Source organism: Sarcophilus harrisii, chromosome 3 (assembly GCF_902635505.1).
Source record: "Sarcophilus harrisii chromosome 3, mSarHar1.11, whole genome shotgun sequence".
In the NCBI taxonomy this organism is placed as follows: domain Eukaryota; kingdom Metazoa; phylum Chordata; class Mammalia; order Dasyuromorphia; family Dasyuridae; genus Sarcophilus; species Sarcophilus harrisii.
This window is the reverse complement of record NC_045428.1, coordinates 531,584,275-531,612,085: the sequence shown is the minus strand read 5'-3', so window position 1 is coordinate 531,612,085 and position 27,811 is coordinate 531,584,275. Positions and strand designations below refer to the sequence as shown.

Genomic DNA, 27,811 nt, shown 5'->3' with positions numbered 1-27,811 from the left:
GAGATGATTCTCAAGCATCTTCATGGGCAAGCCCTGAAAGTATATAAAGATCCTTAGCAATCATCTTGGGTTTTATTTTTCCCTTAAATGCTAACTGAAGTTTTGAATTTTCACATTTAACGAGCCTCCCGAGAAAAATAAAAAACATTTACCATCAAATTGACTGCCAGTGAAAACACCCAAGAACATATCAGCTATATAATAATGAAAAGACTATTCAATGTTAGGCCTCTTAAAGATCAGCTTATCCAACAGAAGAGGAAACAGGTGTAGAAAAAAAAATTGTTCAAGAGCATATAGCAAGTCTATGGCACATTTTCTAAGATTTGACTCTTTGCTGGCCCAAGGGACATGCAATTGTTTTCAGTACAACGCCTTTTCCACAACAATTAACTTTAGCAGAGTTTCAGGGTGCAAAACAAATATCATCGGGATTACTACATGTTACCAACAAAGTCTAGAGAAATTCCATTTAAAATGACTATAGATAATATAAAAATATTTGAGAGCCAATTTTCTGCCAAGAAAAAGCCAGGAATGATATGAAAACAATTATGAAACACTTTCCAAACAAATAAAATTAGATCTAAACAACTGAAGTAATATCAAGTGCTTATAGGTAGGTTGAGCTAAAATAATAAAAATGACAATTCTACCTAAATTAATCTATTTATTCAGTACCATCTTAATCAAAATGCCAAGAAATTACAGAGCTGGAAAAAATAACAAAATTTATCTGGAAGAACAAAAGGTCAAAAATTTCAAGGGAATTAATCCAAAAAATGCAAATGAAGGTAGCCTAGGTATACTAGATCTAAAATTATATTATGAAGCAGCGATCACCAAAACCATTCAGTGCTGGCTAAGAAATAAGAGTACTTGATTAGTCTACTATCTATAGGCTAAGTTTACAAGATACAACAGTCAACAACAGTAATCTAGTGTTGATAAATCCAAAGGCTCCACCTTCTGGGATAACAACTCACTATTTGACAAAAACTGATGGGAAAATTGTAAATTAGTAGGGCAGAAACTAGGCAATGACCAGTGGCTAACACCCTATACCAAGATAAGGTCAAAAATAGGTTCATGATTTAGACATAAAGAGGGATACTATAAGCAAATTAGGAGAAGAAAGGATAGTCTACCTCAGATCTATGGAGAAGGAAGGAACCTGAGAATAGACACTGAAAGAATTCATTGATCACCTACTGGAAAGAAATCCTAAAATCAAAACTCCAAGAAATATCATGGCAGCCAGAAAAACAACTCAAATACCAAGGAGACACAATAAGGATCACCCAGGATCTAGCAACATCCACATTAAAGGGCCTGGAATCTGATATTCCAAAAGGCAAAAGAACTTGGTATGCTGCCAAGAATAACTTACCCAGCCAAACTGAGCATTTTCTTCCAGGGAAGAAGATGGACATTCAATGAAATAAGTGAATTCTATTTATTCCTGATGAAAAAACCAGAGCTAAACAAAAAGTTTGATTTCCAAATATAGTACTCAAGAGAAGCATAAAAAGGTAAAAAGAACTATTGAGAACTGTATTTCTCTTATGGGTATACATAAAGAGTACATATATAATTTGGTTTTACTGTTATAATACAAAAAAGGAACTAGAGGTGGAAAGGAAATTGTACCAGAAAAAGGGTAAAGGTAAAAAGAGGGAAACTACATCTCACGAAAAGGCAAAGGAAACCTATTATATCTGAGGGAATGAAGGGAGGGAGATGAACACAGTGTGAATCTTAACTCTCATCAGATTTGGCTCAAAGAGAAAATATTAGACATATTTGGTTTACATAGAAACTTCTTCCACCTCAGTGAAAAGTGAGAGGAGAAAATGAAAAGGGAAGGGTTAGGGTAAATAGAAGGGAATACAGAAATAGTAAGGAAAAGGTTTAAGAAAAGGGGAGGGACTTCAAGGGGGAGGGCAGGATTCTAAAGAGGGAGGGCTGCGTGAGGCAAGTGACTCATAAATCTAATACTGGGGAGGGGAGATAAGAGGGAAAGGAAAGATAAAAGCATAATTTGAGGATAATAAGATGGCAGGAAATAAAGAACTAGTAGTTTTAACCATAAATGTGAATGGGGTAAACTCCCCCATAAAGTGGAGATGGATAGCAGACTGGATTAAAAGCCAAAATCCTACAATATGTTGTTTAAAGGAAGCACATTTGAATCAGGATGATACATACAGAGTAAAGGTAAAAGGCTGGAGCAGAATCTACTATGCTTCAGGTGAAGCCAAAAAAGCAGGGGTAGCCATCCTGATCTCAGATCAAGCAAAAGCAAAAATAAAAAGCTATAATAAAAAAAGTTATCAAACTGTGCATAGCCTTTGATCCAGCAGTGTTACTACTTTGGGCTTCTATCCCAAAGAAATATTAAAGAGGGGAAAGAGACCCTTATGTGCCAAAATGTTTGTGGCAGCCCTGTTTGTAGTGGCTAGAAACTGGAAAATGAATGGATGCCCAACAATTGGAGAATGGTTGGGTAAATTGTGGTATATGGATGTTATGGAATATTATTGTTCTGTAAGAAATGACCAGCAGGATGAATACAGAGAGGCTTGGAGAGACATACATGAACTAATGCTAAGTAAAATGAGCAGAACCAGGAGATCATTATACATTTCAACAATACTACATGAAGATCAATTCTGATGGACGTGGCTCTCTTTAACAATGAGAGGATCCAAATCAGTTCCAACTGATCTGTAATGAAGAGAGAAAGAACACTGAGAAATGAGTAAGGACCACAACATAACATGTCCACTCTTTCTGTTATTGTTTGCTTGCATTTTTGTTTTTTTCTTCTCACGTTATTTTTACCTTCTTTCTAAATCCGATCTTTCCTGTGCAACAAGATTACTGTATAAATATGTATACATATATTGTATTTAACATATACTTTAACATATTTAACATGTATGGGACTACCTGCCATCTAGGGGAGGGGATGGGGAGAAGGAGGGGAAAAGTTGGAACAGAAGTTTTTGCAAGGGTCAATGTTGAAAAATTACCCATGCATATGTTTTGTATATAAAAAGGTATAATAAAAAATAAAATAAAGAGAGGGAGGGAGGAAGAGAGAGAGAGAGTGAGAGTGAGAGAGCTAGAGAGAACGAGCAAGCGAGAGAGAAAAAGAGAGAGAGAGAGAGGAAAAAATGGGGAAAGGAAATGAGAACTTTGCAGGAGTTTGGAAAAGGAAACAAAGAAATTATCTGAAGAAAATTCCTTTAAAAATAGATAGATAACTCCTTACAAAATAGATTTGACAAAATGGAAAATGAAACTACCTCATTGGAAAAATGCAATTTGTGAAATGGAAAAAAAAAACAATGAACAAAGAAGAACTAGAGAACATTATGAAATACAAAATGCATAATTTTGATTATATTAAATTAAAAAGTTTTGTACAACCAAAACCAATGCAACCAAAATTAGAAAGGAAGCAGAAAACTGGCGGGGAGGGTTATATTCAAGGGTTCTGATAAAGGCTAACAGAAAATTGATTCAAATTTATAAGAATATAAGCCATTCTCCAATTGATAAATGGTTAAAGGATATGAACAGACAATTTTCAGACAAAGAAATTAAAACCATTTCTATACACATGAAAAAAATGCTCTAAATCACTATTGATCAGAGAAATGCAAATTAAGCCAATTCTGGGTACCACTTTATACCTCTCAGATGATCTAAGATGACAGAAAAAGATGATGTTGGAGAGAATGTAGGAAAATTGGGACATTAATACAGTGTTGATAGAGTTGTAAACTGATCCAACCATTCTGGAGAGCAATTTGGAACTATGCCCAAAGGGCTATATAAAACTGTGCATACTATTTCATCGAAATAGTGTCTCTACTGGGTCTGTATCCCAAAGAGATTATAAAAAAGGGGGAAAGGACCCACATGTGCAAAAAATTTTTGTAGCAGTCCTTTTTGTGGTGGAAAGAAACTGGGAACTGATTTGGGAAATCTAAGTTATGATATATGAATGTTAATTATGGAATACTACTGTTCTATAAAAAACAATCAGCAGGAGTATTTCAGAAAGGCCTGGAGAGATTTACATGAACTGATGCTAAGTGAAATGAGTAGAACTAACAGAATATTGTATATAGCAACAAGAAGATTACATGATCAATTCTGATGTGGCTCTTTTCAACAATGAGGTGATTCAGATCAGTACCAATGGTCTTGTGATGGAGAGAGTCATTTGCAGCCAGAGAGAGGACTGTGGGGACAGAGTATGGATCATAACATAATATGTTCACTTTTTTGTTGTTGTTAGCTTGTTTTTCTCATTTTCCCCTTTTTGATCCAATTTTTTCTTGTGCAGAATGATAAATGTGAAACTATGTATAGAAAAATTGCACATTTCTAACATATATTGAATTATTTGCTGTCGAGGAGAGTGGGGGAAGGGACAGAAAAAAGAAATTGGAACACAAGGCTTTACAAGGATGAATGTTGAAAACTATCTTTGTATGTATTTTGAAAATAAAAAGCTACTATTTTTTTTAATGTCTTTTCCACTGTGTCGTGACTAATTCAGTGCTTCCCAGTCAAGCTCAATTCGACCTTGGAGAAAGGAAATGCATATTTTATTATAAAGGGCATATAATCATTATGTCTAACAAGCCCCAATTAAAGGCCATTCTGTACCAGTCCTGATATGGAACTAGGTATATAATATGTGCTCTGGAATTAGGGTTTCTGGTGGTCCCAAAAACAGTGTCTTTAGGGGGGAGATGTGAGACAGTAATAAGTCAAGGGAATAACACTAGACTGTCTAATAATTTCTGGTAACAGGGTTTGACAAATGTCTGTCCTTAGGAACTTGATTAAGGCTGTCTGAAGCTTTCATGTGTTTCCCCCTTTGACCTTCAGATGATGATAATGATTTCCTGATACAGATGCTTAAGACCATATGATCTTTGCTGACTTTGTGTCAGAGGTAAGGAATCCTACTGCCCCACTGACCTATTGGGTGTCTGTTGCCTCCAAGGATTTTATAGTCTAGCTTTGAGACACTCACACCTGGAACTTGTAGATCCAATATGTAACTGTGGTATCCTGTGTGTTAAGTATGGTTCCAAGAAGAAAGAACAATGTAATAACAATAACAACTCAAATTTATAAAATATTTATTGTAGAGGATTGCAGATAGTGGGAAACTCTGGGAAAAGTATACTTGAAGCAAGGATACTTACAGCAGGGTGTTTACTCAGTGTGATTGATGAAATAATAGTTCTCTAATTCACATATACTTAAGTACGATGTAATGATATAATCACTCTAGTTGGCTTATACTTGTGATATGGTGATGTAGGTGGTGATGTAATGGTTCTATAGTTGGCACATGCTCAGTGTGTTGTAAGTGATATAATCGTACTAAGGTATTTAAGGGCTGAGAGGACTTGAAATATACTCCATCCTTGACCATCCTCGTGGTGGCTCTCCTGCCTTCATCACTTCTCCACTTAAGACCAAGGCCCATCCAGAGATCCTCCAGAAAGCTAGTCCAGACATTTTAACTTATGGCTCAGAAAGTAGACTTCTTTGTAGGCAAAATAGGAAGCAGAATGTTAAGTGAAAGAATCCTACATCTGAAATAAGAAAATGCAGATTTGAGTTGTATTGTAGATCCCTTGCTTTGAGATCTTGGTCACACTACATAATCTCTATGATAATTTCAATGCTAAAAAGTCTATCAATCTACAAATATATAAGGTGGCACTCAAAATAGACTTACAAGAGAACAGACTCTCTGTAAGAACAATGCAACAGAATGAGAAATCTAGGTATTCAGAAACAAGAAGCAAGGTTCCTATATCCCAAGTTCTGAGAGTCAGGAGGGAGATAGTGATTTGATCTTGGTCAACACCCAAATAGGATGAAGTCAGGAGAGGGATGTACCCAGATACAGGCCAACAAAAAAATGAGTGAAGGAAGACGAATTCAGTTTTACACTGATAGGAACAATCCAAATACTTTGAAAGCTATTTAAAGGCCAAACCTTTGGAGCATTTCAACTACTTAAAGAGATGAGCAAATACTTCCACAATATTCTCAATAGAGCATGAATGATGAAGAAACTGACTATATACTTCAGTTTTGAAGTCAATCCCTCTCTAGTTGAATTATGAACTGAAGAAGAGGTTCTGAATGTCATTAGGTTCTTCTCCTGTAGCAAAGAACCTGGTATTAATTTATTTCAGCAGAGATTTAAAGGCCACTGCTCATACAAAAGTTGAAATCTTTCAAGTTATATGGTAAGAGGAGGTTATTCCCCAGGAATTCAAGGATGCTTTCACAGTCCATTTCCATAAAGGAAATAGGTCGTCCTGTGACAATCAAAGAGGTAGGAGGTGGGAGGATATCTTTCACTGCCAACAAGATTCTTTCCAGAGTCTTACCTGAAAGATGATTATTTACCCAAGATCCAGAGTGGCTTCAGAAAGGACTGAGGAACAATCAATATGGTGTTTGCTGCCCAACAACTCCTGGTATACTATTTCATAGGCATACAATAATGAAATGCCAGGAGCAGAATAGAGGTCTGAATTCAACATCTGTCAATCTGGTCAAGTACTTTAATATTGTCAGTCATGAGGCCTTGTGGAAAATCATGATAAAATTTGGTTACCCAGATAAAGTCATCTGCATTGCATTATATTGACAAATAGCATGCTTGCATGAATTCTGAATGAGACAATACTCTCAACCTTTCCCAGTCATCAACAAAGGGAAACAAGGTTGTATATTTGTTCCCATATTTTTTTTTAGCATAATGTTTTCAGCAATGTCAGATGACTTCAATGAGGACAAAAATGGTATCAAAGTCAGCTGCCACACTAACAATAAATTAACCTGAAAAGATTACAAGCCAAGACAAAAGTGAAGGGAGAGCAGATACATGACTTTTTGTTCACATATGATTGTGCAATTAATGCAGCTTCTGAAGCTAAGATGCAACAGAATATGGATCAATTCTCTGTCACTTGTGCTAATTTTGGCCTGACAATTAACACCAAGAAAAAGAGAGGTTCTCCAGCAGCCAGCATCGCACCATCCATACATAGAACCATTAGTTATAGAAAAGAGAGAAATTTTGAATATTATGAATAAATTCACTTACTTTGGCAGTATACTTTCCAGAGAGGTACACACAGATGATAAGGTTGACACACACATTGCCAAAGCTAGCTCAAGTGTTTGGGAGGCTCCAAAGGAAAATTATGGGAGAAAATATTAACTATTAGGCTAAATGTCTACAAAGCTGGTGTGCTGACCTCATTGTTGTATGTCTGTAAAACAGTATAATGCCAGGAAACTGAATTGCTTCCATCTGAATTGTATTAGGAAGATTTTGAAGATCACTTAACAACATGAAGTACTGGACACTGAGGTCCTTTCTCAACATAAATTGTCAAGCATTCAAACTCTACTGTAGACAATGCAACTCCAATGTTCTAGTCATGTTGTTCAAAGGCCAAACATTCATTTTTCTAAATGACTATTTTACAGAGAACACAAAATAAGCACTCACACAAAAGTCAAAAGAAATGATACAAAGCCCCATTCAAGTTCTCTCTGAAGAACTTTGGAATCAAGTGCAAGGCATGGCAGATACTAGCATGGGACGGTTCAAGATGGTGTACTCACATCAAAGAAGGTGCTGTGTTCTATAAACAAAGCAGAATTGCAGTGGCTCAAAAGAAACATGCGTTGAGTAAATTTAGATACATAGCCACTTCAAATATTCATATGGACATTATTTGTGGCCAAACTGTAGTAGAGCTTTCTGAACTCCTATAGAGTCTCAGACTTCACCAAACCAAAAGAGTTCTCCTCTGATATCATATTTCAGAATGTGGGTGACCTTGGTGTCTCAAAAGCCAACTAAGCTCTGACCAAATCCTAACAAATTTGACAAGCTTCAAGTATAGGTCCAGGGACAAATTGTGTTCATCAGGAAAGGATCAGGCTAACTAAATATGAGTGAGTTTTAGAGCTATAAGGTTGACTACTAGAAAATGGATATTTTTTGGCTATAGGACCTCATGAAGACCTGTAGGCACTAAGAGACTGATCTATGTTAATGAAGAACATTCACAAATACCCTTGAAAAACCTAATATAGAAGAATGCATTTGTTATCTTGGCTGCCATGTCATTCTTCTGGCTCATTCTATTACAAGGTAAGTGACTCATACTGGGATTATTTTATAATGAGGCACCTTAGTTTCTAACCTAAGGCCTGCTTCCACACCTCTGCTGATGTATTCTTTCCCAGCATGATGGTTGCCCCACCTCTGCTCTTAACAAACAAGATCAGAACTTGCTTCCTTTCAGAAGCTTTGTGTAATTAATCCAACCCATTCCCTACTAGAAACACAGATGTATTTGGTCTGTATTGATCCTCCCAGAAACGGTGTCATTCTAACTAGCCAATCTCATGTCCTGTTAAATTTTATTTATCTTTTCCTTCACAGCAATGCTGCACTGCACAGCCTGGTCTGATCTCTGCATTAACCCTTGCACAGTCCAGTTTCCCTTGTGCTGTATGTCTGTGCTCAAGTTCTTCAATTATTTGGGGATCAATAGGGTTTCAGGGGAAAAAAAAAACAGAGAGAGGGTAATTCCAGCTCTCAAGGGACTTAAAAGTTTAATAAGACAGATATGAAATATATACAGTTAAATATTCAACCAAGGAAAATGTATCAAGTATAATAACAAAGATGTACAAGCAAACTGTTGAGAAATTTTAAGGGGAAGAGATTATGTTTTAACTTTCTTTTCTATCTCCACTTCTTATCCACAGCCTAATCATAATGATGATAATAATGATTATGAATATTTCTATAGCACTTTAATATTTACAAAGTGATCTCTTCATAACTTTTCAGTGAATTGAAGATTTGGTGTTTATCTTGGGTTTATCTCCCATGTATATAACAAACTACTTGTATAATTTGGGGTAACAAAATTAATTTTTACAGGCCTCAATTTCCTTATCTATAAATTAAAGTGGCTATATTAAGATATGGCTAGATTATATTCTAAAGTCTCTTCCAAATCTAAATCTATGATCCTTATTTTACTGAGATTCAAAATAGCAAAATGGCTTGTCTATGGGCACAAAGCCAGTAAGTCAGGACACAAATCCAAATCCCTTGACTTCAAGTCCAGGAATCCTTCCACTATATCACTACATTACATTAACTTCTTTAACATTCAAATCAATTCTCACCTCCTTTGTGAAATCTTTTAGTACTACTGTGGTCTATGATATTTCATACTACCTTTGCCTCTGGAAGGCAGCATGATATAATAGAAAATACACTGGCTTCTCAGGCAGAAGACCTTCAAGTTCACTACTTGTGTATCACTGGGCAGGTCACTTATCCTCTGAGGTTTATTCCAGCTTTAGTTCTAAATCCAACTAATGCTGCTTTAATAGTACATATCTATGTAATATACATATATACACACACATGCACAAATATGTATATGTACACTATGTGTATGTATATGCTCTCAACTTTTTCAATGATAAATATTTTATTTCCCAAATGGTGTGGTAGATCCTGAAAGTTAAGTTACTTACCTAAGCAAATATATCTTAAAGAATATATGCTGATCTCAATGTTTTTACACTTAGATTTCTAGAATAAGCAAATCCATGGCTTGTTTCCTCCCTCTAGCACCCCACCACATTTTTGGATCACAGAATTTAAGATCATCTAATCTAATCCCTTCATTTTACAGAGAAGGAAACTGAGACCCAGAGAAAGAAAATGAATCAGAGAACCCTGGAAGGACAGAGGCAGATGGTAGATGGGTGGGTAACTGTCAATACTTATATTGCTCATAAACATTCAAAAACTTTAAAAACCAATTAGGCAAACAAAACCAAAGCCAGGTGGATAGTGTGATTATTAGAAACAGAAGCTTTTCCTTTTCATTCTGGTGCCAGCTGCTTCTCTGGGCACAGTTCCTGTTGATATGTCTGGTTCTGCTGCCTCTATTCAATAAGAACTTCACTCAAGGTCTTTCAACCAACCACACTAAATTGCCCTAAAAGACAAATACCAATATTCCTGACTCCAAAATGAGTTTATGGAACAAGCTGGCCTATCAAGGAAAAACAAGGTTTTACTTCCCTAGGAAATCACTTAGCAAAGAAATAAAATTCTAAGAGGCACAGTGGTACCTTAGAAGAAAAGAATGGAGGGCTCATCCTTTGTTCCAGGGCAATGACACTCTGCAAAGACAAACTGATAAGATCTAATATATGAAAAACCATAGTAGTACTTTCTATGGTAGTAAAAAAACTAGAAACAAAGTAAGTACTCATCAACTAAAGAATGGCTGAAATAGCTGTGGTATAAAAATATAAGTGAATTTTATTGCACAATAAGAAATAATGAATATGAGGAATTCAGAGAAATATGGAAAGAGTTGTATGAAATGATTTCTCACTGAGATAAGCAAAACTTATATGGGAGTAAAGATAATTATTAAAACAATGTAAACAAAGATCAGTAAGAGGAAATAAATCTCTAATTAACTGAAAAACAAATAATGGTACCAAAAAGAATGGATAACAAAACATATTTCTTTCTTGGGGAGTTAGGGGATTACCTGAGCACAATGTTATATACATTGCCAGGTGTGGTTGCTATCTTAGGTATTTTTTCTTACCCTTGAAAAAACTAATATAGAAGAATGCATTTGTTATTTTTGTTATTCTTGTTTTTATAAATAAAATTGTTATTGTTGAATAATATAATAATAATATTGAATAACAACAATAAATATATTTTATATATATAATTATAATATAAATATAATAAATTGTTTTTAAATAAATTGTTATTAATCTTGTTATAAAAAATCTTGTTAACAAATCTTATTCTTGTTATTTTTGTTATTCTTCATTACCAGAAAGAATTCAGTTTGGATGGGTTAAGGAAGGGAGATTACTTCTAGAAACAACTATGATGTAAACACAAAAAATATCCATAACATTTATTTTTTTAAAATGAATACCAATGACTATGCCTTTTCTTTGTCTGAAAAACTTCAGGTATGGAGTTTTTAAGACCAAGACAAACTTGGTCAGCTGGTTCAGGTCTAATGCCTCTGATGGTTAAGAATTTCCTTCTTATATCTATGATCTCACTTGATTTATAAGCCCATTTCCCTTTGCCACTTGATTTATAAGCCCATTTCCCTTTGCTTGATTATCCATGGACATAAAGAGCAAGTGTCCAACATACTCCTGATGCAAATTTTTTATGTCCATGAAAACTTTAATCCATCTATAGAGACTGTTGTCTAATGGACTGTTGTGAGAACCAGGACAATTGTCATTCAGAAAGTGGGGGAAGAGAGGATGGGAGACGGCAGTGAATAATGCTAAGGGGCTCCAAAAGAAGTTGTGGTAGCTCTTGTAGAAAGCTTCAATGAAAGGAATCATTAAGCCTCTAGCTGTAGTTCAAGAGGATGAACATTAGTTAAGCTATTGGTCCATGTACACTCAAAGTATGTCACAAAATAAGAGCAGAACAATTCTGAAACCTTGACATTAACCTTATTCTTTCCCCACCCTTGCTCCATTCCAATTACTCACTAAAGCTATCAATCTGACCTGGAAATATCTCTTGCTTCTAACCCTTTCTCTCCCTCCCTCCCTGTAAGATGCTGGCAGCTTCTCTCTTTTATTTAAATACTTCACTTCTTCTCATCATACACCCAGAGCCTTCTTCCCATAACACAGCAATATGTCCTTCCAGTGTATAGGAACCTGACAAGATTGTCCACAGCCTTCAAAAGAATCTGTACCCCTTAAGTTGCTTTTGAGGTGCTTCCATGGTTTGTAACCAATATACATTTCCAGTCTTATATTCCACTATTCTCTTACAAGTAGCCTTTACATCTAAACTGGATTATTCACTAGAAACATCATGTCAAGGCCTACCCCCCCAAGAGGCACTGATCCTCCCATTCATGTACTTAGAATGTCTTCTCTTATACTCACCATGCACCTAAGTTTTCTTTGCCAAAATCTATTTTCACTTCCTTCTATAAGTCTTAGCTGACTGTCCCAAACTTTGCTAGTGAAAAGGAGTGCCTAGAATCAGCTAGTGTGTTCCAGCTAAGTCAGAAGGATGGAACAGGCCTCCTATAGGGTTCATTTGGTACTAGCTTACTTCACTCTCTTAGGGATCTATAATATCATATTAATACTAAAGTACTCAAATAGATTTCTAATCTCATTTTGTGAGTATTACCTCCAACGATATAGGCTGCAGCCATCCATATCCATTCTCTGAGATTTCAGTTTTCCATAAATTCTGAGATTCTTATTATTTCTCTTGACATTGTAATGAACTAATTAACAAGCAGTAGGTTACTATAACCCATAGCCATGTATCATCACCAGAAGAATATTGATAAAAAAAAAAAGATGGGCCTTTGTTTTAGTGAGAATTTTTAATGAGATTTCTAATTTCCCAGAAGTTATCCAACCTGTTCCCCCATTCCTGTTCAATTATGTGCCCAATTACCCACTAAAATATGGAGACAGATACACACACACACACACACACACACACACACACACACCATTCAAAGATGGACAAGTTCTACAGATTAGTCATCTTATTATGTATCCAAAGCATATCTGAATGATAGGAATTCATCCATTTTGCTTTTCATACATGGATAATTAAGCCAAACTGTTCAAAGTAATTATGAATCTCTACAATATTCTAAGGATGGAAATAGTCATTACAATCCATAAACAAAAACATTTTTTAGAACTTCACAATCTCTTTTAGGCTGGGTTCTGTTGAACTTCTTCCAAGACAATAGCAAACACCTTTGGTCAGAGTACAAATTTTTTATGCTTCTCTTGATATTAGTGATCAATTTGTCAATATCCATTTAAAAATGCACAGGAACTAAACCAGAAAGGAGCTGGTCAAAACTAGCAACTATTACTACAAGCTAGCAAATTGAGCAAATATCACCTCTCTCACTCTTTGGATACCAAATCTCTATTATTAACATAGCTAATACTGAAATATTATGTCCAACAACCTAAAACAACCCAAGATACCAAACTGTTGGCTACATCAGGACACAAGATAAGTATCCTATGTTCAGATGGTTGAGGAAATAGCTATTCTACTTCTCCTCAGCAATGATGCCCTTGAATTGTAGCCGAGGTGTTACTCACAGAGAGGAGGACCAAACAGCACTGTGTCTAGGGCTTTCAGCTGTAGCTTTTGCCTGTGACTCCGGTCAGTCATCTTAAGAACAGTACCTGTCATTGTTGCATTGGTAATCGCTAACCTATAGAGAAAAGAGAAAATTCTAATTAATAATTTTTAATTCAACAAACAGTAAGTGGTGCCAGGACCCAGAAGGACCATGGGGAAGATGCAAATCCTATTTCCCATAATATTACTTTTGAAAGCATTCCATTTTATTTTGGAACTCTAATACTGAGATGTGTTTCTTACAACAATTCTAAAATTTTATCCCTTTTAAACTTCTACTCATATGTCCCTGAAACTTTGCTCTGGAACCAATAAGTCTAATCTTTTTTCGGTATGAGAGCTCTTTAATTATTTGAAGATAATTATTAGTTTTAGGTCTACTCCTCCCCCATCACCCAACAGTCTTCCGTGTTCAAAATATTCCAAATAACTTCAAATTATCTTCAAAAATCAAGAATTCAAGGTCTTTTACTATCCTGGTTGCTCTTCTGTGAACATGCTCCAGATTACCAATGGCCTTCCAAAAGTGTGTATCTAGAACCAAATACTCATGGTGTAATCTGAACAAGGCAAAAGATTATCACCTCTTTGTTTCTTTACATCATGTGGATTTCCCAACATTTAAATTCTAGTGCCTTCTCTCATTTAATTATTTCCTATTTATCCAATATACAGCTCATTTGTATATATTTGTTTGTTGTTTTATATTCCATTAGACTATAAGCCATTTGAGGGTATGGCCTATTTTTGTATCCTGCCTGGCACATAGTAGTTATTTAATAAATGCTGACTGACTTATGCCAAAAATGATTGTCGGGGCTGTCAGTTCATTTACAATATTTTTTTCATAGATCTTTATGGAAGTACAATTCAGTAGAAAAAAAAAAGTGCCAATTGTGGAGAACAGAGAAAGACGGTTTATCCATAACTTTATTGCTTACCAAGAGTATAAGTATGAACAAGTCATGCTTTTCTAAACTTTAGTTTCTTCTGTAAAATGGGAACAATAATACTCAAATTACCCTTCCCAGTCCCCCATCTGCATATCCAAAGAGACTGTGATTATAAAAAGTACTTTGTGAAATCTAAAATGCAACATCCTACCATCCTATGTTGAAGCCATTTCTGTTTTTAGATAGTATTTTCAGGTTCTGTTTTGGGAAAGATGGGTAGGAGGAATTAAAGAATATTGTCCTTTATGTTTTACTTAAATAACATTATTAGCTTGCATAATAAGCTAACAAAAGAAAGGAGTCTGAAAAACTAAAGGTCATATACAAATTTCTAAATCTAAGTTTTATCCTCCACTTTTCACTTTCATTCCGCATATCTAGGCAGTAGCAAAATCATGTTTTTATCTTCAAAACATCTCTCAAATATATTCACTTCTCTACATAATCATATGACTAGAACCCTATTTAAAATCTCATTGCCTCTTGCCTCATCTACCAACTTGTAATTGGTCTTCAGGTCTTAAAAGTAATCACCTCTCTAATCTATTGTCTACATAGCTACCAAAGTGATTTTTCCCAAAGTAAGGGCCTGACCACAATGTTCCACTAACCAAACTCTCCCCACAATAACCCTGTGAGACAGTGCAAATAATATCCCTTTTTTTCAGATCAGAAAAGTAAGGATCAAAAGATTAACTGACTTGCTCATGTTCAGACACAAATAGACAACACTGGAACCAGGAATAAAGTCAGAGAATTCTAACTTCAAGTACAATGGTTCTTCCAAGTTATCAAGTTATCTCTGAGAAGGGATATTAAGAATAACAACTTGCATAATCCACATTATATGCACAATTCACATGATGAGGAGCAGCTATTTAGTTCAGTAGTTGAGCAACAACCCTGAAGTCAGGAGGACCCGAGTTCAAATCCAGCCCCACACACTAGCTGTGTGATCCTGGAAAAGTCACTTAACCCCAATAACCCCACCAAAAAAATTCACATAATTATAATTAAGATTTTTGTGATTTCTATAAAACCTATTAACCCCATCTTGAGATACAAAGCAACTATTATTAATCAACTAAACTCCCAAGTCATTTCCTGTGAAGGGAACAGACTCCCAGACAATATATCTGTTTAGGAGAACAGGTAAAGCCCAGGAGTCAATTTCCTGCTTCAGCATCGAACATAATACAGATAGACAATGATTCTGGGGAAGACTAGATCTAAACTCAAATCCAAGTTCAGAGAAATGTTTCAAGTTAGCCAGAACACGATCACAGTAGTTTATGGCAGTAACTGTCCTCTTCCTTCCTCTTGCTGCCCTCCCCTCCCTTTATCACATGCAGACCTTGGCATTGCGTGGCCACTGAGTTGCAGTTTCCGGAAAGTTTCCTCATATTGTGGTAACTCCACATAGGTGATCAGCCACTGTACCACTTCATCCACGGTCCAGTTGTATACTGTGGGAGAAAACAGGTAGGTGCCATTAGAAGAATAAAACAAGCAAAACATCTCCATCTCCTTGGGAAATAAACAGGGGAATATTGTCTATATAACTAATCACATCCCTTTTCACTTGGGGCTAGAGGTGATTCCCCTTCCCCCAACCCTCTTTCAGCTTTTCTTCCCTAAGACCTTCCTCAGGATGGTTCAAGTGAACTCAAAGGCCAGCACTTGTCTAGTGCAGAGGTCTATGGCTACAGAATATCCTAATTATTTGCTGTTACTTTTCAACAATCTCTCTTCTGACATGTCATCTTTTATAGGAAATGTGGACCTTTTATAGACCAGGAATCATATTCAATCTGGCATTTATCTTGTATGATTGTGTGTCTTCCTACACTAAAGCACTACTCATGTACTTCTCAGTGGCAAGAAAGTGATCCTGTGGATTTGAAGGCTATGGAGGTAGGTATAATCAATAGCAGATTTTCAAGAGAGAAAAGTTTAGACCCAAAGATGGACCAGATGACTGAGATCTGAAGGCTTGACTAGAGAGGAGAGGTATACTATCAGAACAGTGGTCACTAGGGGAAAATATCTTTCTTGATCAATGCAATTTAGGAAAATTATCTACAAAGGCATAAAGGGATTGAATAATATGAGTGAAGGGAAACTTTAAGGGTTTTTCAAAGTCGATTTAATATGAGGACTCCTGAACTCCTGAAGACCCAAACTATTTTCATAATAGTAGTAAAATGTTTTAATTTCTAAAATTACATATAATCATAGATTTAATCTGCATGAACAAGGCTTTTTAAAGGGGCCTCAATAATTCTTAAGAGCATAAAGAAGTCCTAAAACAAAACAAAACAAAACCAAAATAAAAATTAATCTTACAAATTAAATTTAAGGCATATTTGTTCTCATACTCCCTTACCAAACGAAGTTCTATGAAAGTAACTACCACATTTTGCTCATTTTTGAATCTTACTTAGTGCTAAAGATAGAATTGTTAAGGATTCGGGTAGACTTGGTATGAACTTGCTGGATGACACTTAAGATATAAACTCCGTTCTTTCTCATAATAAGCTTGGGAACCTATTGATGTTCAGTGTAGAAGTTCTAATTCCAAAGCAAGAACCAGGAAATGAGTTTCAAGAAGGAGGCTGTATAGAACACCCAAAGGATAAAGATGATATAAGCAATGAAGACAAAGGCAATAGTTATTAGCAGACAGGTCTGGACAAATTCAGAGAGATGAGCAGGGGAGGAGGAAGAGATTCTGGAAGCTTAGAAGAACAAGGGCTAGAAAGGAAAGGAAGATACACACAAATCCAGTTCCTAGGAATGGATTTGGATCTGGGATTAGAAGAAGCATAATCATGATGCTTTAACACTTCAAAGACTCTTATTTCATTGGTATGTATGAATCCTGACTTCACAGATTCAGATTCCAACACCTTCCACACCTTAGCAAATTGTTGCATGTGTTGCTATGATAATAAAAATTTATCACTTAGTGATGAACCTTTACACATACAGCTAAGTTTGTTCTTGGGAGACAGACCCAAACTCCACTACTAAGTTTGAAACCTTTCCAGTATTCTAGGATTTTGCTAGACCTTTCATGCCACTAATATAACCCCTGAGAACCCAGGTCACCAATGAGCCAATGGAGAAAGATTTTAATTAAGGAATATTAAAAATAGTAACAACAGCTTCCGTTTATATGATACTTGGTTGTTTACAAAATGTTCTCATTCTTACATTCAGCAAAGATTTATTAAACCTCTATTCTTCAATGAATTATAGTAGACACCAGAGAAGATAGAATAACTAAAAAAGGATGCTTTCCAATTCTTTATTTAATATGGGGCACTATAATAATTCTCTGTACCAGAAAGTGCAAGTTATTATTATTACCTTTTAACAAATATAGAAAAGTAGATTCATAGAGATTAAATAATTGTACTAGATCACATTTATAAAGTACTTTTCTCACAACAAATTATGAGACAGAAACACTAAATATTATGTCCATTTTTACAAAATCACAGTATGTTAGGTATGAAATCAATCTTGAGCTCATCTATTCTATAGTATTTCTACTTGATCTTTATCCTGAAGAGGTCATAAAAAAGGGAAAAGGACCCACATGTACTAAAATGTTTGTAGTAGCTCTTTTTGTAGTAGCAAGGAACTGGATATTGAGTGGCTGCCCATCAATTGGGGTATATGTTATAGTATATTAATGTATTGGAATATTATTGTTTTAACAATCAGCAGGCTGATTTTAGAAAAGTCTAGAAAAACTCATATGAACTGAAGTGAAGTAAGCAGAACCAAGAGAACACTGTACACAGTAACAACAAGATTATGTGATGATCAATCAATCACAACAATGAGGTGATTCAAGGCAATTTCAATAGACTTGTGATGGAAAGAGATATCCACATGCAGAGAGAGAACTAACTATGAAGAGTGAATGTGGATCAAAACATAATTATTTTCACCTTTTTTTGTTGGTTGCTGTTGGTTTGTTTGGGTTTTATTCTCTTATGCTTTTTTCCCCTTTGATTTGATTTTTCTTGAGCAGCATGATGAATATGGAAATATATAAGAATTGCACATATTTAACCTACATTGGATTGCTTGCTAAATCCTCTATACAATGCTTCTCCAAGAAGAATCATATACTTAGGAAGTGGTGGAACCAGATATTAGAAGATGTGAAAGAATAGGGCCAGAAATAGATGCCTAGCAAAACCCAAGAATGTTAGATAGGATTTTGTTCCCAGAGGGAAAAAAAAAAATCTAGGGGTGTGTAAGATCATTTCCATTCCCTGGAACAGTACTGGGATAGCCTGATGCTAAAGGCTAAAGAGATAGGAAAACATGACTCAAAAAGGCAGGTGGTGACCTGTAAAGGACCCTCACTTGCCAAGGAAGCAACCTCCCTCCTCCACAAACAGAAATTTTTGTTCTACCATCAGGAGAGAGGGTAGGAGATAATTTTCTGTTTCAGGGAAAGGCCTGGGGACATAAGCTATTCAAAGTTGATCTTTTGAGTCCAGGCCCAGGCCAATAATTCTAAAGACCAAAATTCACTGGTTTAGAAAACAGATCTCATGTCGTTTCCCTTGAGATCACCTGAGACAGACAGAAAGGAACTTTTTTCCTTTTTCTGACACAAAGTTCAAGGGAGGGACTGACATCTATTAACAGCAAGCTCTTTGGAATTTAACTTCAGTTTCCTCATCTGTAAAATGATATGGTTAGACTAGATGGTCTCTGAAGTCTCTTAAGTTCTAGATCTATAATCAGACAATCTAGTTAAGTATCATAATACATGGCCCACAACACTCCCACCTGCAGTCAAATCAGATTTAAATGTAATTGGGAAATATTTAACAAAATAAGAACAATAAAACATGTACAGATTAGTAATCTCCATTTGAGTTTGACACTATTGACCTAGATAATAAACTTAATAAGTTGGTTTTTCCAGGCATTATGACATAGAGAATAGAGAATGGGACTTTGAGAAAACCCTGATGCAAATCCTACTTCTAATACTAGCATTATATCCTTTCAGAGCCTCAAACACTTACCTACTATTTGGATTTATCCAAGTTACATGCTAGGCATTCCCAAGATTAATACTTCTTATAGTTACATAATTTTACTAATGTAGACTCTTTGGATTTTTCCTTTGCTATCGCATTTTGCCATGTAACTCACCCATGCATTTGCTTCACAACTATTTTTTTAATCACTTATTAAAAGAGTCTGTTGTGTGATGATAAATACATTAGAAATAGCAATTAACTGTCCCAGGAAGACAGGAACCATTAGAAGTCTAAGAATGGAATATAAATATTGATAAGCATTAAGATAGCAAATAAAGTACTATGTGAATTTCAAACAAGCAATCAATAAATAATCATTTATTTTGTTTCAGGTATTGGCTAAGTACTGAGGATAAAAAATTGCTAAACAGTCCCTTCTCAAGGAACTCACAACCTAGTGGGGGAAACAACATGTAAACTATGTACAAACAAATTATATACAGGATAAACAGAAAATAATCAATAGAGGGAAGACATAGAAATTAAAGGGGACTGGGAAAGACTTCCTATAGAAATCCTAATTTTAGCTAGAACTTGAAGTATGGGAAGCCAGGAGGCAGATGGGGAAAGTGGGGGATGCTAAGTAAAAATACCCAAAGTCTGTAGATAGAGTCTCTTGTATGAGGAATAGCAAAGAGGAAAATGAAAATGGATACACTGATACCTAGGGTAAGCATACTAAAAAGATAAGAGGGGAGAGGAAGGTATTAAAGGACTTTGAACACCAAACAAGATATTATAGTTGATCCTAGAAATAATAGGAACCCACTAGAATTTATTGAGTATTGGAGGTGACATGATCAGATCTAAGAGTACTTAAGCAGCTGAGTAGAGGTTGAACTGAAGTGGGGAGAGACTTGTGGCAGACATAGCTACCAGCAGACTATTGCAATAGCCCAAGCTTGAGGGAATAAGGGCCTGTACCAGAGTGGTACAGAGGAGAAAAAAGGGCATATACAAAAGATGTTTTGATGATAGAATCAACAGGACTTGGCAACTGATTTAAGATGGATATGAGAAAAAATGAGAAGTCAAGCATGACAAATAAGTTTCAAGCCTGGGTGGCTTCGAAAAGAGTAGTGCCCTTAACAATAACAGGGAAGTTAGGAAGACTAGAATGGCTTAGGGTGAAAGACAATTCAATTTCAGATATGTTGAATTTAAGATGTTTATAGCAATAGTATCAAACTCATGGCTACTCATAAAACTCACAAGTGTAGCCAGAACCATATTAAAATATAACTGGGAAATGTTTAGCAAAATAAATCAAAATATAGTACAACACAAATAATGTTCATTTGTGGTTTTCTAAACATAGTCATTTCTATTTGATTTTTATACCCCTGGGATATCTAAGTCAACATGTCCAATAAGCAGTTAGAAATATGAAACTAATTGTCAACAGAGATGTTAAGGCTGTATAAACAGATTTTTAAAATATCAGTCTAGAGAAGATAATTGAATCAATGTGAGGTAGCAAGATCACTAAATAAAATAGTATGGAGAAAGAAAAAGACTCAGAACATAGCCCCATGGAAAATCAATGTGACTGAGACTTGCAAGTAGAATCCAACAAGAATACTAAGAAGGGATCAAAAGGTAAGAGAATCATGAGAGACAAAAAGAAGAGAATTATTGAAAATGTCAAAGGCTACAGAAAGGTCAAGAATTTTGAAGATTGAGACTTGGCAATTAAGAGAGTAGTAATAACTTTGGAGAGAGCAATTTCTGCTGAATGATGATGTCAGAAGCCAGACTACAGATAATCAAAAAGAGAAAAAGTAAAGGCACCTATAATAGATGGCTTTCTCAAAGAGTTTAGTCACAAAAGAGGGAAGAGATAAGAGATGCAGGAATAGGATGGATCGAGTAGGTTTGGGAGGATGTAAGATAGACATGGGGATGACAGAGAAGGCAATCTGTCGAAGATGGAATGGAACTGCTTGTGTACAGAGAGGGGTTTTGCATTGGCAAGGAGGACTACCTAATAATCAGCCAGAGTGAAGAAGGAGATAGCAAAAAAAAAAAAAAAAAAAAAGCTCTGGAAAACTTGAGCTGAAAAGGAAGGGAGAAGAAGCAGCTCTCAGTGAATGGCTTCATTTTTTTTCAATGGAAAATGAGCAAGATTTTGAGTTAAGAGGATAGACTATGGGGATAAAAAAGTGTTGTGGAGAAACTGTCCTTCATTGCTGATTCTGGCATCAACTAGTTGCCTTTCCATTTCTGATAAATTACTTCTGAGGCTTGAAAAATGGAGCACTAAAGGGCAAGAATCCAAGAGTTCTTGACGGGGGCATAAGGAAAAGTAGAAAATCAAGTAGTTAAAATGCCATGTCAGGGAGCGCTTTAGGGAAAAAGAAAACATTTTGTGTCTTTCCCCTGGTGTTATGTCAGTACATAATGGTCGTGAAGTCTAACTAATTGACTTTAAGAAACACTTAGCAAATTCATTTCTAAACAACCAATACAACAGAATAAACATCTCTCTTGGTTATGTTTATTTGAAAGCACAAAGGATCAGCCAACTCTTTCTTGCTCTGAACTTTGAAGTGGTTTGGATATGAGTCCGATGATACCTACCCACCCAAGAGTCCTAAAAAAGCAGATTCCAGTGGCTCAAGAATGCCTTCCTTCAACAAAAACCCTTTAGGGTCTTTGGTTACAAAACAGATGCCTTTCATGGAGCTGAAGCTCCCTACGGCAATGGTAAAGAGATAGGGCCTCCGGTGGAAGAAAACTGACTTTCAAAAACAAGGTCTCACCTGGAGTTTCTTTCTACTTTCTAATAGGCTAAAGCCCAAAGCTGTTGGAATGGCAACCTCTTCTATCTCTCCTGTTGTAACTAGCTTTTATAGCAAGGCAAATAACTAGTTTGTAGCTTGAGAAAGAAATTAGAGGCAGCCTGAGAAGCTAAATCCTGTTACTGATTTATCAAGTAATTTATCATTGCTCATCTCATCTGAAAAGGTTTCCCATTCCTTGACAAGGATGGGTATAGAAGTGAAGCTAAATTTATCAGAGAATGTTAGAACAAGAAAGGAATTCATGCACACATACACTTACAGTCCTCACATTCCAGAAAAAAAAAAAAAAAAACTAAGGCCTGAGGTGAAAGAAATGGGGGAGAAAACTGCCTAAGATCATAAAGTTTAAAAGTGACAGAATTGGGGCTCAAATTAAGGGGTCCCATATTGCCCATTTTAGTGCCTCAGAAAAAATCAGGCATGAATAAGCATCACAATCCTAACTATGAAGAATAACAACCCTGTGACAGAAAAGGTATTGGATTGCAGAGGTGGGATTTAAATAAAAGAGTTCCTCTTCTTCCCTGATAGATCAGTCCTTTCCTTCTGTTCCTTTCCCCCCATTTATATTGATACTATTGAGAGCGCCTTAGTTGCCAAGTTCAAATGCCTGACACCCCCAACCAACCCTCCACTTAACACTTGAGGAGTATACCTTTTTGGCTGACAACTGACAAACTCTCTCCCCAAGTTGGGTGTCCAATAGGTAAAGAAGAGATATAGGCCTTAAAAGTATTATATACCATGAGGAAAGTAAAGGAGGAATGAAACTGCATTCCCTTTAAAATTATCACTCTGAAACTGTGTTTGTTCCCTTTTGATCTGCGATCCCTTTTGGAGTCTCAGGCCCTCCTGGGGAAGGCATATCCCCCCACCCAACATAAGTTAAGTGTCATTATTCAATTAGAAATCTTGGTCAAAAAGTACCCTTTTTATCTTTTGAGGATACCAGACCCTTTGAATTCCAAATGGAGACCAGATACTGATAAGCATCTAGGCCTGGGAACTTTGGCTTTCCTTTCAACCTGAAACCTGAAGCCTCAAGACTCCTTTTTAAAGGGCAGTTTCTGAACTCACTCCTTGCAGAAGGTATTCTCTTCTCAGTATCAGCTTCCATTTCCCTAATAGAACTTTTGCAGAAGGTCCAAAGTAGCTGCTAAGATCCAGCCACTGAGAAGGCATTCACTTCTCAGTGCCGGGCTCCATTCCCTAACAGGACTTTGCCACTAAAGAAGTCAGTCTCTTAGCAAAACTGGCTTCCTATCCAACAATAAACTTCCATTTTTGCCAATTAAAATTTCGGGTTCATGAATTTCTTCACGAAGAACCTGTGTCTCTGTGACCAAGGGGATTTTAACTGCCACTAACTTCATCAAAAGGAACAAACATTTATTAACTATATACAATGAGTCAGGCACTATGCTAAGTACTTTACAATATAAATATTATCTCATCTGATCATCACAACAATCCTGCAAAACAGTTGCTATTATCTCCATAATATCTCGACTTGAAGAAACTAAGGCAGAGGTCAAATAACTCATTTAGGGTCACTTAGCTACTAAATATCTGAGAATAGGTTTGAACTCAGGTCTTCCTAACTCCAGGCTCAATAGACTACTCACTTTGCAACTTAGCTGCCCCAAAATGTTATATGGGTTCTGAGTATCTTTAAGACAGCATTTAGGAATGGAGAAAGGTATATCATTAGATATCATTTATCATTAGAAGAGAAAAAAGGGCAGCTCTACTTTCTGCCTTAGTGATAGGGGAAAGTTTATGGACTAACTGGATGTATATACATAAGCCTCAGTGGTTAACACCAATGAGAGAAGGTATTTCCCTGCTACACTCACCCTTGCCAAGTCACTGACAATTCTATCACTTGAGGGGGACTCATTCCAAAAAAAAACATGTCAAAAGTTTATGGCTACAGCTTTCCTCAAGTCAGAGATCTCAGGAAATCTGTCCTTTTCTATATATTTTATCCTCTGCACCCTAACTACCTGGATTATGGTAAGCAATTTCCTTAAACATAGAGGTTGGTTTTAAACTGTTAAGGAGGGAGTGTTAGACCAACCACCAAATAATAATGTCACTTTTTTTACAAAGTGTTTTTCATTACTACCTTTGTAAACACTAATCACTTGGAGCATAAGATTGTTGGTGTTTTTTCTTCTTTAAATATAATATAATAATAAGATGATTCTCTCTGGGAGAGAGGTTTCTCAGGGAGGTTTTCTGGAGGCAGCCTTAGTTTCAGTTGAAATAATTACTCCAAAATGCAGCCAGCTGGTAAAAATGCAAATGTTTATTTTCTTCTTCCAAAATAGCCCAGTTAGTTGAGGCCTATCTCTCTGCTTGGTTCTAAGAGCTCTTGCAGCTTTGACCTTGGCTTCTGCTTCTGCTTTCTTCAGCCTCCAGCCAACACCAAGGTGGAAGATGCAATGAATCTCTCTGGCCTCGAAGAGAGGGCTTGTGGGCTTCCTCCCAGGGTGCTCATACATATATTGTATTTAATTTATATTTTAACATATTTAACATGTATTGGTCAACCTGCCATCAGGGGAAAGGGGTGGGGGGAAGGAGGGGAAAAGTTGGAACAAAATGTTTTGCAATTGTCAATGCTGAAAAATTACCCATGCATATATCTTGTAAATAAAAAGCTATAATAATAAAAAAAGCAAAAAATATCTATTTTTTACATACACACACACACACACACACACACACACACACACATATACACACACACACTCATTCCTGTCTGGTAAATTTCCCTAATCACCAAACTACATCATTTGCTGAGATAGGTGGGTGAAAGAGTGAGCAGAACTGATCTGCCCCAGTGGTTTTCTAATCTTTTCATTCCCTAACAAAGAAAATAGAGAACAGGTCTCTTCTGGATACCCTTCTTTCAGGGAAAGACTAATAAAACCAAAAAGTGACATGGTCAGCCAAGATTTTCCAAAAGTCAGTGGCAGTATTAGGAATAATTGACTCCAAAACCCAGCAATCCCAATAGTGAAGTATTCTCATGAACACATTTCATCAGCTCTTCCTAATAACAGCTGGTTTATAAAGCAGGTTTCCCACAAAAGTTCTGTGATGTAGTACATATATCCACATAACTACACATGCTGTCATGGAGTCAACACCTATCTTCTTCAAAGGGACAGCATAAGATTCTGTCATGATTTGTTTAATTTATAGTATTTTTTTAGTCTACAGTCTTAATAAATCTGTTCTTAAAATAAAGGAATGTTTTTGCTTTGTTCTAAAAAGGCTATGATAGCTCTTAATAATGACTTCCTTTTCTAGATATTAAAAAACACATCCTTTTAATATTATGTTCCAAACCTTTGATAAGAAGTGAAGTCAAGCTCACTATCCTAAAGTTATGTAAATCTATTCCCTTCCCTTTTTTGAAAATTGGGACATTATATTGAAATCTTCACCAGGAATTTGCCTTTTTAAACCCTAGACACTGATGGGAAAATTAGAGGAGGTACAAAGATATGTCAACGTTAAATGCAAACTCCATGAAAATAAACTACACATCTTCTTTCTGAAACACTATCTGATTTTATCACCTTGAGTCAGTCACTTTCCTTCTATCAGCCTTAATAAAATTATGAGGAAATTGAGAAAATTAGAAGTGATGATCTTTGTGGCTTTGTCTAGGTTTGAAGCTCAATGATTCTCCAGAACATAAGGATCCTCTCCTCAATAATGAACTATAATAGTCTGGATAAGATTTCTTTTTGGATTTTTAAAGCCCAATCATCAATATTCTGTGCCTGATCACGGGAAGTGGTCATCCTGCTAGAGTACCTAATATAAAATAAGAGAAAGCTTGAAAAAGATAAGCTAGAACCAGGCAGAACTAATAGAATTCATTCTGTCATTCTCTTCAAGAACTCTCTTAGGAAACCTGAACCTTGGCCAAGGGTTCAACAATAAGATAAGCAGGAAAAAAAAAAGCTTACAAGCACAAACCTTAAATTCATTCAGCAGAAATCTTTAATGAGGCTAGAAGATCCAGGACAAATCTCTCCTTATAGCCTACAGCTTTAAGTGTCCTGTACTACAACTAGGGTGATCCTCGTACTAACTGCTATACATATCTAGCATTTCATTTCTTCTACATTTCTTCATGCCATTCCTTATCAATGAAATGTCATTTTCCCCTAATCTCTATTAAAATCCAATCTATACTTCATGGTTCCATTCAAATGTCATGTCCAACAGGGTATCTTTTTTGGTCCAATGACTTCCTGATCTTCTTTGTCCAATCCTCAGAAGTTACCCGGTTTGTACTACTTACACAACCATCATGATTAATTACATTATAGTTATTTATGTGTCACACCCTCCTATAAGTCTATGACTGGTATGAGAACAGAGACAGTGTCTTACAACTTCTGCATCAATGCATTCTCTCAGCATAATTGTCTGCATGTATTCAAAGTGCTATAAAAAGAACCTTAGACTAAGAATCAGGAAACCTAACTTCAAATCCTAACTTAGATCTTTACTATTTCATCTTGCTCAAGTCACTTTACTTTTCTTAGCCTCTATTGTCTCATTTGTAAAATGGGAATAATTTTTTTTACTATTTCTTTCATGAATGTATTTTGTAAATTTTAAGGCATTTTACAAATATGAACTATAATACAGTTGCATTCATTTGGGAACATTATAATACTACCTTCAAAAATGTCTTCTTCCCTTTTGCACTGATTTCTCTTCATGAGTTGACCTTTTCTAAGGGCCATTCACTTCAGGACAAAAGGTCAGGTCCCTCTTCCCTCTATTTTGATGGACCAATGGTTTACCTTCTGAGGCCTTCCATGCCTTCCATAAGTCCTCCACACTGATGAGCTTATCCTCTCCATGGAACGTGCTGTGCTTCACTGTTGGGTCATGGTAGTTGAGATCTTCCCTCAAAAACTGGGAAAGAAATGCACAAAAGTCACACAAACACATAAGACAAATGAAGTAAAATATATCCCTTGTAGGAATCTTTTCCTGTTTCATCTATGAGTGATCTCATCTCTCTCTCAAATCCCTTGACTCTTAAGATTTTGTATCCTTTCTTCTGGTCCTATTTAAACATATCCTGATTAAGGCTTGCCATCTTTGTGTCTAGTCTTCTTCTTGAGAGAAGAGACCAGATATTCTTATTTTTGGACATGCAGTAAATGCTAAATATCTATTTGGTAAATAAGTTTCATTGGGCTATTTTAGGATAATTCTCTAACTCTAAATGCTAAAACCAGCCTATGACATTAAGACAAGACTATGAGATCCATTGCTGTTCTTATCAATACCACAGCTGGGAATATTACAAAATACATGGCAGCAAGGTGAAAAAGCATAATGGCTAAGAAAAGTAGTGAAATACAAGCAATTAGGATCATATGAAGGCCTTGAGTAATGAAGAGATTTAAAAAAGAAAAGTAGTGCCTGTTAATGGTAGTTTTAAGATTAGTGATAAGCCTACTGTGTGCTAGACACTGTGCTAGGCTCTAGGACCTTTTAGCAGATATCTTTATAGAGAGTAATTCAGGATGGAATCAAGATGGCAAAGAGGGAGCATTAGAGTCTAGCTCTTCCCCCCACGTCTCACTCTTCAACAAAGATCTAGAAGATGTTCAA

General features: G+C 36.0%; 1 protein-coding gene across 8 annotated transcripts in view; it reads right to left on the bottom strand.

Moving 5' to 3' along the window:
• Nucleotides 1–27,811, bottom strand: part of STIM1 (stromal interaction molecule 1) — a 235,646-nt gene that overhangs the window by 53,539 nt on the left and 154,296 nt on the right. For all 8 annotated transcript variants that reach the window (XR_004233295.1, XR_004233296.1, XM_031962035.1 and 5 more), the window contains 3 exons: nt 26,989–27,103; nt 15,623–15,734; nt 13,273–13,388 (listed from right to left, as the gene is read on the bottom strand). Coding sequence is in view for 6 of the 8 variants with exons in the window: in XM_031962035.1 (XP_031817895.1) it covers nt 13,273–13,388; nt 15,623–15,734; nt 26,989–27,103 (343 nt within the window). In the remaining 2 variants the exon portion in view is untranslated. The remainder of the gene's footprint in view (nt 1–13,272; nt 13,389–15,622; nt 15,735–26,988; nt 27,104–27,811) is intronic.